Raw genomic sequence first — 18665 nt, forward strand, 5'->3', positions numbered from 1 at the left:
AGGACCTGAATATGACTGCACGTCACATAATAATTCAAAACGTTCATACATGTTTTACGCAGTTATTACACATTGATTAGAGTATCCATGTCGTGTTCCATATGTCATGTAGTGTCCCATATGTCATGTTCCATATGTCATGTCGTGTTCCATATGTCATGTCGTGTTTCATATGTCATGTAGTGTTTTATATGTCATGTAGTGCTTCATATGTCATGTCATGTCATGTTTCATGTAGTGTTTCATATGTCATGTCGTGTTCCATATGTCATGTTGAGTTTCATATGTCATGTCGTGCTTCATATGTCATGTCGTGCTTCATATGTCATGTCATGTTTCATGTAGTGTTTCATATGTCATGTCGTGTTCCATATGTCATGTTGAGTTTCATATGTCATGTCGTGTTTCATAAGTCATGTCGTGTTCCATATGTCATGTCATGTTCCATATGTCATGTTGAGTTTCATATGTCATGTCGTGTTCCATATGTCATGTCGTGCTTCATATGTCATGTCGTGTTTCATATGTCATGTTGTGTTTCATGTCGTGTTTTATATGTCATGTAGTGCTTCATATGTCATGTCATGTTTCATGTAGTGTTTCATATGTCATGTCGTGTTCCATATGTCATGTTGAGTTTCATATGTCATGTCGTGTTTCATATGTCATGTCGTGTTTCATATGTCATGTCGTGTTTCATATGTCATGTTGTGTTTCATATGTCGTGTTTCATATGTCATGTCGTGTTTCATATGTCATGTTGTGTTTCATATGTCGTGTTTCATATGTCATGTTGTGTTCCATAAGTCATGTCGTGTTTCATATGTCATGTTGAGTTTCATATGTCATGTTGTGTTTCATATGTCATGTTGAGTTTCATATGTCATGTTGTGTTTCATATGTCATGTAGTGTTTCATATGTCATGTTGAGTTTCATATGTCATGTAGTGTTTCATATGTCATGTCGTGTTTCATATGTCGTGTTTCATATGTCATGCTGTGTTTCATATGTCATGTCGTGTTGAGTTTCATGTCGTGTTTCATATGTCATGTAGTGTTCCATATGTCATGTTGTGTTTCATATGTCATGTTGTGTTTCATATGTCATGTCGTGTTCCATATGTCATGTTCCATATGTCATGTAGTGTTCCATATGTCATGTTGTGTTTCATATGTCATGTTGTGTTCCATATGTCATGTTGTGTTTCATATGTCATGTTGTGTTTCATATGTCATGTTGTGTTTCATATGTCATGTCGTGTTTCATATGTCATGTAGTGTTCCATATGTCATGTTGTGTTTCATATGTCATGTTGTGTTTCATATGTCATGTTGTGTTTCATATGTCATGTCGTGTTTCATATGTCATGTTGTGTTTCATATGTCATGTTGTGTTTCATAAGTCATGTTGTGTTTCATATGTCATGTCGAGTTTGAAATGTTGTGTTTCATATGTCATGTTGTGTTTCATATGTCATGTTGTGTTTCATATGTCATGTCGTGTTTCATAAGTCATGTTGTGTTTCATATGCTATGATGCTGGTGAAGTTTTTTCTGACACACTTCCCCAGGCTCTGGACAGTGCTGGTCATAAAACAAGCTAGCTAGCTGATGGATGCAAACAATGTCACGCAAAGACCCAAACGGCGTTCCAAAGAGAATTAAGAAAAGAGAATTTAGAACAGGAAAAGAGTTGGTCAAAGTTCTAGAAGACTGCACATTGTAGAGAATTTAGAATAGGAATTAAGTTGGTCAGAGTTCTAGAAGACTGCACATTGTAGAGAATTTAGAATAGGAATTAAGTTGGTCAGAGTTCTAGAAGACTGCACATTGTAGAGAATTTAGAATAGGAATTAAGTTGGTCAGAGTTCTAGAAGACTGCACATTGTAGAGAATTTAGAATAGGAAAAGAGTTGGTCAGAGTTCTAGAAGACCGCACATTGTAGAGAATTTAGAATAGGAAAATAGTTGGTCAGAGTTCTAGAAGACTGCACATTGTAGAGAATTTAGAATAGGAAAATAGTTGGTCAGAGTTCTAGAAGACTGCACATTGTAGAGAATTTAGAATTAGTTGGGTCAGAGTTCTAGAAGACTGCACATTGTAGAGAATTTAGAATAGGAAAAGAGTTGGTCAGAGTTCTAGAAGACTGCACATTGTAGAGAATTTAGAATAGGAATTAAGTTGGTCAGAGTTCTAGAAGACTGCACATTGTAGAGAATTTAGAATAGGAATTCAGTTGGTCAGAGTTCTAGAAGTCTGCACATTGTAGAGAATTTAGAATAGGAATTCAGTTGGTCAGAGTTCTAGAAGTCTGCACATTGTAGAGAATTTAGAATAGGAAAAGAGTTGGTCAGAGTTCTAGAAGACTGCACATTGTAGAGAATTTAGAATAGGAATTCAGTTGGTCAGAGTTCTAGAAGTCTGCACATTGTAGAGAATTTAGAATAGGAATTGAGTTGGTCAGAGTTCTAGAAGACTGCATTGTAGAGAATTTAGAATAGGAAAATAGTTGGTCAGAGTTCTAGAAGACTGCATATTGTAGAGAATTTAGAATAGGAATTCAGTTGGTCAGAGTTCTAGAAGTCTGCACATTGTAGAGAATTTAGAATAGGAAAAGAGTTGGTCAGAGTTCTAGAAGACTGCACATTGTAGAGAATTTAGAATAGGAATTAAGTTGGTCAGAGTTCTAGAAGACTGCACATTGTAGATAATTTAGAATAGGAATTAAGTTGGTCAGAGTTCTAGAAGATTGCACATTTAGAACAGGGTACTGTGACAAAACAGTTGGTTGATTATCCATAACCCCCCCCCCAAAAAAAAGGAATTGTATTCTGTTTCAAATCAAGTAGTGGCAACATGTGTGATCCACTATGAAACATTTTGTTTTAAAATGAGGGAGAGAAAATTAAACATACAAAATAAAAGAGCAAAATGCTTATATTTCTTCTACTGCATATGAGAAGTAAGATTGAGTGTATGACAGAAAACCTTCCAGATGCCACTCTTCCTACTAACATTAACAATGATGATTTTGAAGGTTTTATTATGTCGCAAAAAAAACTAATAAATACTAAGTTTTGCAATGATTAGCGATTGTTGTTTGTTTGTTCAACCCTGTGGCTCCACTGATTCACTCTGCTTGTGCTGATTGACTTGCGTATGGGATAAGCTTTGAAAATGATTGACTTGAGTATGGGATAAGCTTTGTGCTGATTGACTTGCGTGTGATAAGCTTTGTGCTGATTGACTTGAGTATGGGATAAGCTTTGTGCTGATTGATTGGGATAAGCTTTGTGCTGATTGACTTGTGTATGGGATAAGCTTTGTGCTGATTGACTTGTGTATGGGATAAGCTTTGTGCTGATTGACTTGAGTATGGGATAAGCTTTGTGCTGATTGACTTGGGTATGGGATAAGCTTTGTGCTGATTGACTTGGGTATGGGATAAGCTTTGTGCTGATTGACTTGTGTATGGGATAAGCTTTGTGCTGATTGACTTGAGTATGGGATAAGCTTTGTGCTGATTGACTTGCGTATGGGATAAGCTTTGTGCTGATTGACTTGGGTATGGGATAAGCTTTGTTGTCAATTTATCCTTTAAAAAAAAAGTAAAAATTATTTGTCAAAGAGAAAACAGGGAATTTGTTCCTACACCGCCTCACTAGCATATTGGAAACGCTCGCTATAAATTACCATCAACTTTGATACATTCTTAGAAATGTTGTCCATCCATCCAGCCTTTGAATACAACATTGACCACAACACAGGTAGAATGTGGCACCCATAGACAACAACACATGGGAGGTTAGTAAATAACTGAAGAGCACAAAGACATTTGACGTGGACAGCAGGAAATGAAAAGTGATTGTTGCACGTAGACAGACGACACAGATACAGGAGACGCTGTATTTTCAGTGTCCAAACCCAACATAACTCCTGTCCAGTCAATGTGATGACACAACAAAAAGACAGAGGAAGAAAACCAGGATGAATTTGGACAAGAGGCACAACTACAACACGATATATATTAAACATATCTTAAATATGAATCTTAAATATCTTATATATATATAATACGTCTATGTTTAATCTTCTATTATGTCCATGTGTGTTCTGATATGAATTCTTTCCCTGTTTAATACTGAATATATTGTGAAGACATTATGGCGATGAACTCTCCCATATTCAGCACGTGTTGTACAGAGACAGTAGGACATTACCTTTAATTATCATAGACAGTAGGAGACAGTAGGGACATTACCTTTAATTATCATAGACAGTAGGAGACAGTAGGGACATTACCTTTAATTATCATAGACAGTAGGAGACAGTAGGGACATTACCTTTAATTATCATAGACAGTAGGAGACAGTAGGGACATTACCTTTAATTATCATAGACAGTAGGAGACAGTAGGGACATTACCTTAATTATCATAGACAGTAGGAGACAGTAGGACATTACCTTTAATTAATATCAGTAGGAGACAGTAGGGACATTACCTTTAATTATCATAGACAGAAGGAGACAGTAGGGACATTACCTTTAATTAGAGTTTCTACTTGTCGGTAGTTAATATGTACCTGATCCTCCTCTGTCACCATGCCCAGTCCCTCTGCTTTATTCTGGCGCTCAAACGCATTCAGGTCCAGAACACTGGAACAGAGAGACAGAGAGGTTAACAACATATTTACACCGAACACTCCACCGGACGGAGCGAGCGACGAGGATGAGGAGGGTACAGCAGTACCTGCACGACTGCATCAGACCAGCCAGACTTTGGAAGAAGCCCACGTCCTTCTTGTCTTTCAGGTAGTCCAGCATTTTCTGTCAGAGAGAAACACGGGAGATATGAGAGAGTAAACACTACAGAGACATGAGAGAGTAAACACTACAGAGACATGAGAGAGTAAACACTACAGAGACATGAGAGAGTAAACACTACAGAGACATGAGAGAGTAAACACTACAGAGACATGAGAGACACAGAGACATTAGAGAGTAAACACTACAGAGACATGAGAGAGTAACACTACAGAGACACATGAGACAGAGAGAGTAAACACTACAGAGACATGAGAGAGTAAACACAGAGACACAGAGACATTAGAGAGTAAACACTACAGAGACATGAGAGAGTAAACACTACAGAGAGACATTAGAGAGTAAACACTACAGAGACATGAGAGAGTAAACACTACAGACACAGAGACATGAGAGAGTAAACACTACAGAGACATGAGAGAGTAAACACTACAGAGACATGAGAGAGTAAACACTACAGAGATATGAGAGAGTAAACACTACAGAGACACAGAGACATTGAGAGAGTAAACACTACAGAGACACAGAGACATAGAGAGTAAACACTACAGAGACACAGAGACAGAGAGTAAACACTACAGGGACATGAGAGAGTAAACACTACAGAGACATGAGAGAGTAAACACTACAGAGACATGAGAGAGTAAACACTACAGAGACATGAGAGAGTAAACACTACAGAGACACAGAGACATGAGAGAGTAAACACTACAGAGACACAGAGACATGAGAGAGTAAACACTACAGAGACATGAGAGAGTAAACACTACAGAGACATGAGAGAGTAACACTACAGAGACATGAGAGAGTAAACACTACAGAGACACAGAGACATGAGAGAGTAAACACTACAGAGACACAGAGACATGAGAGAGTAAACACTACAGAGACACAGAGACATGAGAGAGTAAACACTACAGAGACATGAGAGAGTAACACTACAGAGACATGAGAGAGTAAACACTACAGAGACATGAGAGAGTAAACACTACAGAGACATGAGAGAGTAAACACTACAGAGACATGAGAGAGTAAACACTACAGAGACACAGAGACATGAGAGAGTAAACACTACAGAGACACAGAGACATTAGAGAGTAAACACTACAGAGACACAGAGACATGAGAGAGTAAACACTACAGAGACATGAGAGAGTAACACTACAGAGACATGAGAGAGTAAACACTACAGAGACATGAGAGAGTAAACACTACAGAGACATTAGAGAGTAAACACTACAGAGACATGAGAGAGTAAACACTACAGAGACATTAGAGAGTAAACACTACAGAGACATGAGAGAGTAACACTACAGAGACATGAGAGAGTAAACACTACAGAGACATGAGAGAGTAAACACTACAGAGACACAGAGACATTAGAGAGTAAACACTACAGAGACACAGAGACATTAGAGAGTAAACACTACAGAGACATGAGAGAGTAAACACTACAGAGACATGAGAGAGTAAACACTACAGAGACATGAGAGAGTAAACACTACAGAGACATGAGAGAGTAAACACTACAGAGACATGAGAGAGTAAACACTACAGAGACATGAGAGAGTAAACACTACAGAGACACAGAGACATTAGAGAGTAAACACTACAGAGACATGAGAGAGTAACACTACAGAGACATGAGAGAGTAAACACTACAGAGACATGAGAGAGTAAACACTACAGAGACACAGAGACATTAGAGAGTAAACACTACAGAGACATGAGAGAGTAACACTACAGAGACATGAGAGAGTAAACACTACAGAGACACAGAGACATTAGAGAGTAAACACTACAGAGACACAGAGACATTAGAGAGTAAACACTACAGAGACATGAGAGAGTAAACACTACAGAGACATGAGAGAGTAAACACTACAGGGACATGAGAGAGTAAACACTACAGAGACACAGAGACATTAGAGAGTAAACACTACAGAGACATGAGAGAGTAAACACTACAGAGACATGAGAGAGTAAACACTACAGAGACATGAGAGAGTAAACACTACAGAGACATGAGAGAGTAAACACTACAGAGACATGAGAGAGTAAACACTACAGAGACATGAGAGAGTAAACACTACAGAGACATGAGAGAGTAAACACTACAGAGACACAGAGACATTAGAGAGTAAACACTACAGAGACATGAGAGAGTAAACACTACAGAGACACAGAGACATGAGAGAGTAAACACTACAGAGACATGAGAGAGTAAACACTACAGAGACATGAGAGAGTAAACACTACAGAGACATGAGAGAGTAAACACTACAGAGACATGAGAGAGTAAACACTACAGAGACATGAGAGAGTAAACACTACAGAGACACAGAGACATTAGAGAGTAAACACTACAGAGACATGAGAGAGTAACACTACAGAGACACAGAGACATGAGAGAGTAAACACTACAGAGACATGAGAGAGTAAACACTACAGAGACACAGAGACATTAGAGAGTAAACACTACAGAGACATGAGAGAGTAACACTACAGAGACACAGAGACATGAGAGAGTAAACACTACAGAGACATGAGAGAGTAAACACTACAGAGACACAGAGACATTAGAGAGTAAACACTACAGAGACATGAGAGAGTAACACTACAGAGACATGAGAGAGTAAACACTACAGAGATATGAGAGAGTAAACACTACAGAGACATTAGAGAGTAAACACTACAGAGACATTAGAGAGTAAACACTACAGAGACATGAGAGAGTAAACACTACAGGGACATGAGAGAGTAAACACTACAGAGACATGAGAGAGTAAACACTACAGAGACATGAGAGAGTAAACACTACAGAGACATGAGAGAGTAAACACTACAGAGACACAGAGACATGAGAGAGTAAACACTACAGAGACACAGAGAGTAAACACTACAGAGACACAGAGACATGAGAGAGTAAACACTACAGAGACATGAGAGAGTAAACACTACAGAGACATGAGAGAGTAAACACTACAGAGACACAGAGACATGAGAGAGTAAACACTACAGAGACATGAGAGAGTAAACACTACAGAGACACAGAGACATGAGAGAGTAAACACTACAGAGACATGAGAGAGTAAACACTACAGAGACATGAGAGAGTAAACACTACAGAGACATGAGAGAGTAAACACTACAGAGACATGAGAGAGTAAACACTACAGAGACATGAGAGAGTAAACACTACAGAGACACAGAGACATGAGAGAGTAAACACTACAGAGACACAGAGACATGAGAGAGTAAACACTACAGAGACACAGAGACATGAGAGAGTAAACACTACAGAGACATGAGAGAGTAAACACTACAGAGACATGAGAGAGTAAACACTACAGAGACATGACAGAGTAAACACTACAGAGAGAGAGTAAACACTACAGAGACATTAGAGAGTAAACACTACAGAGACATGAGAGAGTAACACTACAGAGACATGAGAGAGTAAACACTACAGAGACATGAGAGAGTAAACACTACAGAGACACAGAGACATTAGAGAGTAAACACTACAGAGACACAGAGACATTAGAGAGTAAACACTACAGAGACATGAGAGAGTAAACACTACAGAGACATGAGAGAGTAAACACTACAGAGACATGAGAGAGTAAACACTACAGAGACATGAGAGAGTAAACACTACAGAGACATGAGAGAGTAAACACTACAGAGACATGAGAGAGTAAACACTACAGAGACACAGAGACATTAGAGAGTAAACACTACAGAGACATGAGAGAGTAAACACTACAGAGACATGAGAGAGTAAACACTACAGAGACATGAGAGAGTAAACACTACAGAGACACAGAGACATTAGAGAGTAAACACTACAGAGACATGAGAGAGTAACACTACAGAGACATGAGAGAGTAAACACTACAGAGACACAGAGACATTAGAGAGTAACACTACAGAGACACAGAGACATGAGAGAGTAAACACTACAGAGACATGAGAGAGTAAACACTACAGAGACATGAGAGAGTAAACACTACAGAGACATGAGAGAGTAAACACTACAGAGACACAGAGACATTAGAGAGTAAACACTACAGAGACATGAGAGAGTAAACACTACAGAGACATGAGAGAGTAAACACTACAGAGACATGAGAGAGTAAACACTACAGAGACATGAGAGAGTAAACACTACAGAGACATGAGAGAGTAAACACTACAGAGACATGAGAGAGTAAACACTACAGAGACACAGAGACATTAGAGAGTAAACACTACAGAGACATGAGAGAGTAAACACTACAGAGACACAGAGACATGAGAGAGTAAACACTACAGAGACATGAGAGAGTAAACACTACAGAGACATGAGAGAGTAAACACTACAGAGACATGAGAGAGTAACACTACAGAGACATGAGAGAGTAAACACTACAGAGACATGAGAGAGTAAACACTACAGAGACATGAGAGAGTAACACTACAGAGACATGAGAGAGTAAACACTACAGAGACATGAGAGAGTAAACACTACAGAGACATGAGAGAGTAAACACTACAGAGACATGAGAGAGTAAACACTACAGAGACATGAGAGAGTAAACACTACAGAGACATGAGAGAGTAAACACTACAGAGACATGAGAGAGTAAACACTACAGAGACATGAGAGAGTAACACTACAGAGACATGAGAGAGTAAACACTACAGAGACATGAGAGAGTAAACACTACAGAGACATGAGAGAGTAAACACTACAGAGACATGAGAGAGTAAACACTACAGAGACATGAGAGAGTAAACACTACAGAGACATGAGAGAGTAAACACTACAGAGACATGAGAGAGTAAACACTACAGAGACATGAGAGAGTAAACACTACAGAGACATGAGAGAGAGTAAACACTACAGAGACATGAGAGAGTAAACACTACAGAGACATGAGAGAGTAAACACTACAGAGACACAGAGACATGAGAGAGTAAACACTACAGAGACACAGAGACATTAGAGAGTAAACACTACAGAGACACAGAGACATGAGAGAGTAAACACTACAGAGACATGAGAGAGTAACACTACAGAGACATGAGAGAGTAAACACTACAGAGACATGAGAGAGTAAACACTACAGAGACATTAGAGAGTAAACACTACAGAGACATGAGAGAGTAAACACTACAGAGACACAGAGACATGAGAGAGTAAACACTACAGAGACATGAGAGAGTAACACTACAGAGACATGAGAGAGTAAACACTACAGAGACATTAGAGAGTAAACACTACAGAGACATTAGAGAGTAAACACTACAGAGACACAGAGACATGAGAGAGTAAACACTACAGAGACATGAGAGAGTAAACACTACAGAGACATGAGAGAGTAAACACTACAGAGACATGAGAGAGAAACACTACAGAGACATGAGAGAGTAAACACTACAGAGACATGAGAGAGTAAACACTACAGAGACATGAGAGAGTAAACACTACAGAGACATGAGAGAGTAAACACTACAGAGACATGAGAGAGTAAACACTACAGAGACATGAGAGAGTAAACACTACACAGAGACATGAGAGAGTAAACACTACAGAGACATGAGAGAGTAAACACTACAGAGACATGAGAGAGTAAACACTACAGAGACATGAGAGAGTAAACACTACAGAGACATGAGAGAGTAAACACTACAGAGACATGAGAGAGTAAACACTACAGAGACATGAGAGAGAAACACTACAGAGACATGAGAGAGTAAACACTACAGAGACATGAGAGAGTAAACACTACAGAGACATGAGAGAGTAAACACTACAGAGACATGAGAGAGTAAACACTACAGAGACATGAGAGAGTAAACACTACAGAGACATGAGAGAGTAAACACTACAGAGACAGTAAACACTACAGAGAGAGTAAACACTACAGAGACATGAGAGAGTAAACACTACAGAGACATGAGAGAGTAAACACTACAGAGACATGAGAGAGTAAACACTACAGAGACATGAGAGAGTAAACACTACAGAGACATGAGAGAGTAAACACTACAGAGACATGAGAGAGTAAACACTACAGAGACACAGAGACATGAGAGAGTAAACACTACAGAGACATGAGAGAGTAACACTACAGAGACATGAGAGAGTAACACTACAGAGACACAGAGACATGAGAGAGTAAACACTACAGAGACACAGAGACATTACAGAGACAGAGAGTAAACACTACAGAGACATGAGAGAGTAAACACTACAGAGACATGAGAGAGTAAACACTACAGAGACATGAGAGAGTAAACACTACAGAGACATGAGAGAGTAAACACTACAGAGACATGAGAGAGTAAACACTACAGAGACATGAGAGAGTAAACACTACAGAGACATGAGAGAGTAACACTACAGAGACATGAGAGAGTAAACACTACAGAGACATGAGAGAGTAAACACTACAGAGACATGAGAGAGTAAACACTACAGAGACATGAGAGAGTAAACACTACAGAGACATGAGAGAGTAAACACTACAGAGACATGAGAGAGTAAACACTACAGAGACATGAGAGAGTAAACACTACAGAGACATGAGAGAGTAAACACTACAGAGACACAGAGACATGAGAGAGTAACACTACAGAGACATGAGAGAGTAAACACTACAGAGACATGAGAGAGTAAACACTACAGAGACATGAGAGAGAGTAAACACTACAGAGACATGAGAGAGTAAACACTACAGAGACATGAGAGAGTAAACACTACAGAGACATGAGAGAGTAAACACTACAGAGACATGAGAGAGTAAACACTACAGAGACATGAGAGAGTAAACACTACAGAGACACAGAGACATGAGAGAGTAACACTACAGAGACACAGAGACATTAGAGAGTAAACACTACAGAGACATGAGAGAGTAAACACTACAGAGACATGAGAGAGTAAACACTACAGAGACATGAGAGAGTAAACACTACAGAGACATGAGAGAGTAACACTACAGAGACATGAGAGAGTAACACTACAGAGACACAGAGACATGAGAGAGTAACACTACAGAGACACAGAGACATTAGAGAGTAAACACTACAGAGACATGAGAGAGTAACACTACAGAGACATGAGAGAGTAACACTACAGAGACATGAGAGAGTAACACTACAGAGACATGAGAGAGTAACACTACAGAGACATGAGAGAGTAACACTACAGAGACACAGAGACATGAGAGAGTAAACACTACAGAGACATGAGAGAGTAACACTACAGAGACATGAGAGAGTAACACTACAGAGACATGAGAGAGTAACACTACAGAGACATGAGAGAGTAACACTACAGAGACATGAGAGAGTAACACTACAGAGACATTAGAGAGTAAACACTACAGAGACATGAGAGAGTAACACTACAGACAGAGACATGAGAGAGTAACACTACAGAGACATGAGAGAGTAAACACTACAGAGACATGAGAGAGTAAACACTACAGAGACATGAGAGAGTAAACACTACAGAGACATGAGAGAGTAAACACTACAGAGACATGAGAGAGTAAACACTACAGAGACATGAGAGAGTAAACACTACAGAGACATGAGAGAGTAAACACTACAGAGACATGAGAGAGTAAACACTACACAGAGACACTACAGAGACATGAGAGTAAACACTACAGAGACATGAGAGAGTAAACACTACAGAGACATGAGAGAGTAAACACTACAGAGACACAGAGACATGAGAGAGTAACACTACAGAGACATGAGAGAGTAAACACTACAGAGACATGAGAGAGTAAACACTACAGAGACATGAGAGAGTAAACACTACAGAGACACAGTAAACACTACAGAGTAAACACTACAGAGACATGAGAGAGTAACACTACAGAGACACAGAGACATGAGAGAGTAAACACTACAGAGACATGAGAGAGTAAACACTACAGAGACATGAGAGAGTAAACACTACAGAGACATGAGAGAGTAAACACTACAGAGACATGAGAGAGTAACACTACAGAGACATGAGAGAGTAAACACTACAGAGACATGAGAGAGTAAACACTACAGAGACATGAGAGAGTAAACACTACAGAGACATGAGAGAGTAAACACTACAAACACTACAGAGACATGAGAGAGTAAACACTACAGAGACATGAGAGAGTAAACACTACAGAGACATGAGAGAGTAAACACTACAGAGACATGAGAGAGTAAACACTACAGAGACATGAGAGAGTAACACTACAGAGACACAGAGACATTAGAGAGTAAACACTACAGAGACATGAGAGAGTAAACACTACAGAGACATGAGAGAGTAAACACTACAGAGACATGAGAGAGTAAACACTACAGAGACATGAGAGAGTAAACACTACAGAGACATGAGAGAGTAAACACTACAGAGACATGAGAGAGTAAACACTACAGAGACACAGAGACATGAGAGAGTAAACACTACAGAGACACAGAGACATGAGAGAGTAAACACTACAGAGACATGAGAGAGTAAACACTACAGAGACATGAGAGAGTAAACACTACAGAGACATGAGAGAGTAAACACTACAGAGACATGAGAGAGTAAACACTACAGAGACATGAGAGAGTAAACACTACAGAGACATGAGAGAGTAAACACTACAGAGACACAGAGACATGAGAGAGTAAACACTACAGAGACATGAGACAGAGTAAACACTACACAGAGACATGAGAGAGTAAACACTACAGAGACATGAGAGAGTAAACACTACAGAGACATGAGAGAGTAAACACTACAGAGACACAGAGAGTAAACACTACAGAGACATGAGAGAGTAAACACTACAGAGACACAGAGACATGAGAGAGTAAACACTACAGAGACATGAGAGAGTAAACACTACAGAGACATGAGAGAGTAAACACTACAGAGACATGAGAGAGTAAACACTACAGAGACATGAGAGAGTAAACACTACAGAGACACAGAGAGTAAACACTACAGAGACATGAGAGAGTAACACTACAGAGACATGAGAGAGTAAACACTACAGAGACATGAGAGAGTAAACACAGAGACACAGAGACATTAGAGAGTAAACACTACAGAGACATGAGAGAGTAAACACTACAGAGACACAGAGACATGAGAGAGTAAACACTACAGAGACATGAGAGAGTAAACACTACAGAGACATGAGAGAGTAACACTACAGAGACATGAGAGAGTAAACACTACAGAGACATGAGAGAGTAAACACTACAGAGACACAGAGACATTAAGTAAACACTACAGAGACATGAGAGAGTAAACACTACAGAGACATGAGAGAGTAAACACTACAGAGACATGAGAGAGTAAACACTACAGAGACACAGAGACATTAGAGAGTAAACACTACAGAGACATGAGAGAGTAAACACTACAGAGACATGAGAGAGTAAACACTACAGAGACATGAGAGAGTAAACACTACAGAGACATGAGAGAGTAACACTACAGAGACATGAGAGAGTAACACTACAGAGACACAGAGACATGAGAGAGTAAACACTACAGAGACATGAGAGAGTAAACACTACAGAGACATGAGAGAGTAACACTACAGAGACATGAGAGAGTAACACTACAGAGACACAGAGACATGAGAGAGTAAACACTACAGAGACATGAGAGAGTAAACACTACAGAGACATGAGAGAGTAAACACTACAGAGACACAGAGACATGAGAGAGTAAACACTACAGAGACATGAGAGAGTAAACACTACAGAGACATGAGAGAGTAAACACTACAGAGACACAGAGACATGAGAGAGTAAACACTACAGAGACATGAGAGAGTAAACACTACAGAGACATGAGAGAGTAAACACTACAGAGACATGAGAGAGTAACACTACAGAGACACAGAGACATGAGAGAGTAAACACTACAGAGACATGAGAGAGTAAACACTACAGAGACATGAGAGAGTAAACACTACAGAGACATGAGAGAGTAAACACTACAGAGACATGAGAGAGTAACACTACAGAGACACAGAGACATGAGAGAGTAAACACTACAGAGACATGAGAGTTTAATGATGCATTTTGACATTAGATGCCAGATACCATAAGATTGACTGATACCAGTTATAAGTGACTGATGCAGTTTAATGGTAGATACCAGGTCAAGTACTGATGGTTGACTGATGCAGTTTAATGGTAGATACCAGGTCGATAAGTGACTGATGCAGTTTAATGGTAGATGGACCTACCTGCTGAACAGTCGAGTTGCCTCCATTGAGGACAGCTATCCCCAGCTTCAGAGTAGAGGCCACCATGGGACCCATCTCACCTGGTGGGGAACACAACACCTTTATACTGGGTCTAGTACGTCACGACGTAGCTGCCTACCTACTGTGGACAGAGCTCTGCTTTACTGTGTGTTATCTTTATACTGGGTCTAGTACGTCACGACGTAGCTACCTACCTACTGTGGACAGAGCTCTGCTTTACTGTGAGTATCTTTATACTGGGTCTAGTACGTGACGTAGCTACCTACCTACTGTGGACAGAGCTCTGCTTTACTGTGAGAGTCATCTTTATACTGGGTCTAGTACGTCACAACGTAGCTGCCTACCTACTGTGGACAGAGCTCTGCTTTACTGTGAGAGTCATCTTTATACTGGGTCTAGTACGTCACAACGTAGCTGCCTACCTACTGTGGACAGAGCTCTGCTTTACTGTGAGAGTCATCTTTATACTGGGTCTAGTACGTCACAACGTAGCTGCCTACCTACTGTGGACAGAGCTCTGCTTTACTGTGAGAGTCATCTTTATACTGGGTCTAGTACGTCACAACGTAGCTGCCTACCTACTGTGGACAGAGCTCTGCTTTACTGTGAGAGTCATCTTTATACTGGGTCTAGTACGTCACAGCGTAGCTACCTACCTACTGTGGACAGAGCTCTGCTTTACTGTGAGAGTCATCTTTATACTGGGTCTAGTACGTCACGACGTAGCTACGTACCTACTGTGGACAGAGCTCTGCTTTACTGTGAGAGTCATCTTTATACTGGGTCTAGTACGTCACAACGTAGCTGCCTACCTACTGTGGACAGAGCTCTGCTTTACTGTGAGTCATCTTTATACTGGGTCTAGTACGTCACAACGTAGCTGCCTACCTACTGTGGACAGAGCTCTGCTTTACTGTGAGAGTCATCTTTATACTGGGTCTAGTACGTCACAACGTAGCTGCCTACCTACTGTGGACAGAGCTCTGCTTTACTGTGAGAGTCATCTTTATACTGGGTCTAGTACGTCACAACGTAGCTGCCTACCTACTGTGGACAGAGCTCTGCTTTACTGTGAGAGTCATCTTTATACTGGGTCTAGTACGTCACAACGTAGCTGCCTACCTACTGTGGACAGAGCTCTGCTTTACTGTGAGAGTCATCTTTATACTGGGTCTAGTACGTCACAACGTAGCTGCCTACCTACTGTGGACAGAGCTCTGCTTTACTGTGAGAGTCATCTTTATACTGGGTCTAGTACGTCACAACGTAGCTGCCTACCTACTGTGGACAGAGCTCTGCTTTACTGTGAGAGTCATCTTTATACTGGGTCTAGTACGTCACAACGTAGCTGCCTACCTACTGTGGACAGAGCTCTGCTTTACTGTGAGAGTCATCTTTATACTGGGTCTAGTACGTCACAACGTAGCTACCTACCTACTGTGGACAGAGCTCTGCTTTACTGTGAGAGTCATCTTTATACTGGGTCTAGTACGTCACAACGTAGCTGCCTACCTACTGTGGACAGAGCTCTGCTTTACTGTGAGAGTCATCTTTATACTGGGTCTAGTACATCACAACGTAGCTACCTACCTACTGTGGACAGAGCTCTGCTTTACTGTGTGTTATCTTTATACTGGGTCTAGTACGTCACAACGTAGCTACCTACCTACTGTGGACAGAGCTCTGCTTTACTGTGTGTTATCTTTATACTGGGTCTAGTACGTCACAACGTAGCTACCTACCTACTGTGGACAGAGCTCTGCTTTACTGTGAGAGTCATCTTTATACTGGGTCTAGTACGTCACAACGTAGCTACCTACCTACTGTGGACAGAGCTCTGCTTTACTGTGAGAGTCATCTTTATACTGGGTCTAGTACGTCACAACGTAGCTGCCTACCTACTGTGGACAGAGCTCTGCTTTACTGTGAGAGTCATCTTTATACTGGGTCTAGTACGTCACAACGTAGCTGCCTACCTACTGTGGACAGAGCTCTGCTTTACTGTGTGTTAAGGGTCACTGAGATGTCCAATGTATTCATCACACATGGCTGCTCTTTCAATAACAGACTGACCAGGTGAATCCAGGTGAAAGATATGATCCCACTTCAATCAGTGTAGATGAAGGGGAGGAGACATGTAGATGAAGGGGAGGAGACATGTAGATGAAGGGGAGGAGACATGTAGATGAAGGGGAGGAGACATGTAGATGAAGGGGAGGAGACATGTAGATGAAGAGACATTCGGATGAAGGGGAGGAGACATTCAGATGAAGGGGAGGAGGCATGTAGATGAACTGGGACATGTAGATGAAGGGGAGGAGACATGTAGATGAAGGGGACTGTGTGTTACATTTAGATGAAGGGGAGGAGACATGTAGATGAACTGTGGACAGAGGCATGTAGATGAAGGGGAGGAGACATGTAGATGAAGGGGCTCTTTCAATAACAGACTGACCATGAGATCCAGGGGAGGAGACATGTAGATGAAGGGGAGGAGACATGTAGATGAGGGGAGGAGACATGTAGATGAAGGGGAGGAGACATTCAGATGAGGGGGAGACATTCAGATGAAGGGGAGGAGACATGTAGATGAGGGGGAGGAGGTATGTAGATGAAGGGGAGGAGACATGTAGATGAAGGGGAGGAGACATGTAGATGAAGGGGAGGAGGAATGTAGATGAGTGGGAGGGGACATGTAGATGAAGGGGAGGAGACATGTAGATGAAGGTGATGGGACATGTAGATGAGGGGAGGAGACATGTAGATGAAGGGGAGGAGACATGTAGATGAGGGGAGGAGACATGCAGATGAAGGGGAGGAGACGTGTAGATGAAGGGAGGCGACATGTAGATGAAGGGGAAGAGACGGGGGTTAAAGAAGGATTTTTAAGCCTGGAGACAATTGAGACTTTGATACTGTGTGTGTGACATTCAGAGGGTGAATGGGCAATACTAAATATTCAAGTGCCTTTGAACAGGGTGTGGTAGTAGGGTCCAGGGCGCACCGGTTTTTGCCAAGAACTGCAACGCTGCTGGGTTTTTCATGCTCAACAGTTTCCCGTGTGTATCAAGAATATAGTCCACCACCCAAAGGACATCCAGCCAACCTGACACAACTGTGGGAAGCATTGGAGTCAACATGGACCAGCATCCCCTGTGTCACTCTTTCAGACACCTTGTAGAGTCAACATGGGCCAGCATCCCCTGTGTCACTGTTTTAGACACCTTGTAGAGTCAACATGGGCCAGCATCCCCTGTGTCACTCTTTCAGACACCTTGTGGAGTCCATGACCCGACGAATCGAGTCTGTTCTGAGGGTCGAAAAGGGGGTAGGGGGGTGCAGCGACCCAACATTAGGAAGGTGTTCCTAATGTTTTGTCCACTCGGTGGACATCCTGTTCATCCATTGTACTCTTACCTTTGCTGGCGCTGATAGTCTGCAGCACCATCTCTGCAGCACCTCGGTCGTGTAACCTGGCCTGCTGATATAGCAGCTTCTGTTTCTCCATCTCTTTTTCCTACAGGAGGGAGGGAGGAAGAGGAGGAGGAGGAGGAGAGACCTGAGAGACTGCA

At 41.1% G+C, this 18665-nt stretch overlaps 1 protein-coding gene across 1 annotated transcript in view; it reads right to left on the minus strand.

Annotated features, from left to right (window-relative positions):
* Positions 1-4584: 4584 nt before the first annotated feature.
* Positions 4585-18665, minus strand: part of LOC124028458 (ryanodine receptor 2-like) — a gene marked incomplete at its 3' end in the record, with an annotated part of 28822 nt that continues 14741 nt past the window's right edge. Inside the window, exons 6-9 of the mRNA XM_046340506.1 lie at positions 18511-18610; positions 15073-15152; positions 4752-4828; positions 4585-4657 (exon numbers count right to left, since the gene is read on the minus strand). Coding sequence (XP_046196462.1) covers positions 4585-4657; positions 4752-4828; positions 15073-15152; positions 18511-18610 — 330 coding nt within the window. The remainder of the gene's footprint in view (positions 4658-4751; positions 4829-15072; positions 15153-18510; positions 18611-18665) is intronic.

The sequence above is a fragment of the Oncorhynchus gorbuscha genome, unplaced genomic scaffold (assembly GCF_021184085.1).
Source record: "Oncorhynchus gorbuscha isolate QuinsamMale2020 ecotype Even-year unplaced genomic scaffold, OgorEven_v1.0 Un_scaffold_4210, whole genome shotgun sequence".
Lineage (NCBI taxonomy): Eukaryota > Metazoa > Chordata > Actinopteri > Salmoniformes > Salmonidae > Oncorhynchus > Oncorhynchus gorbuscha.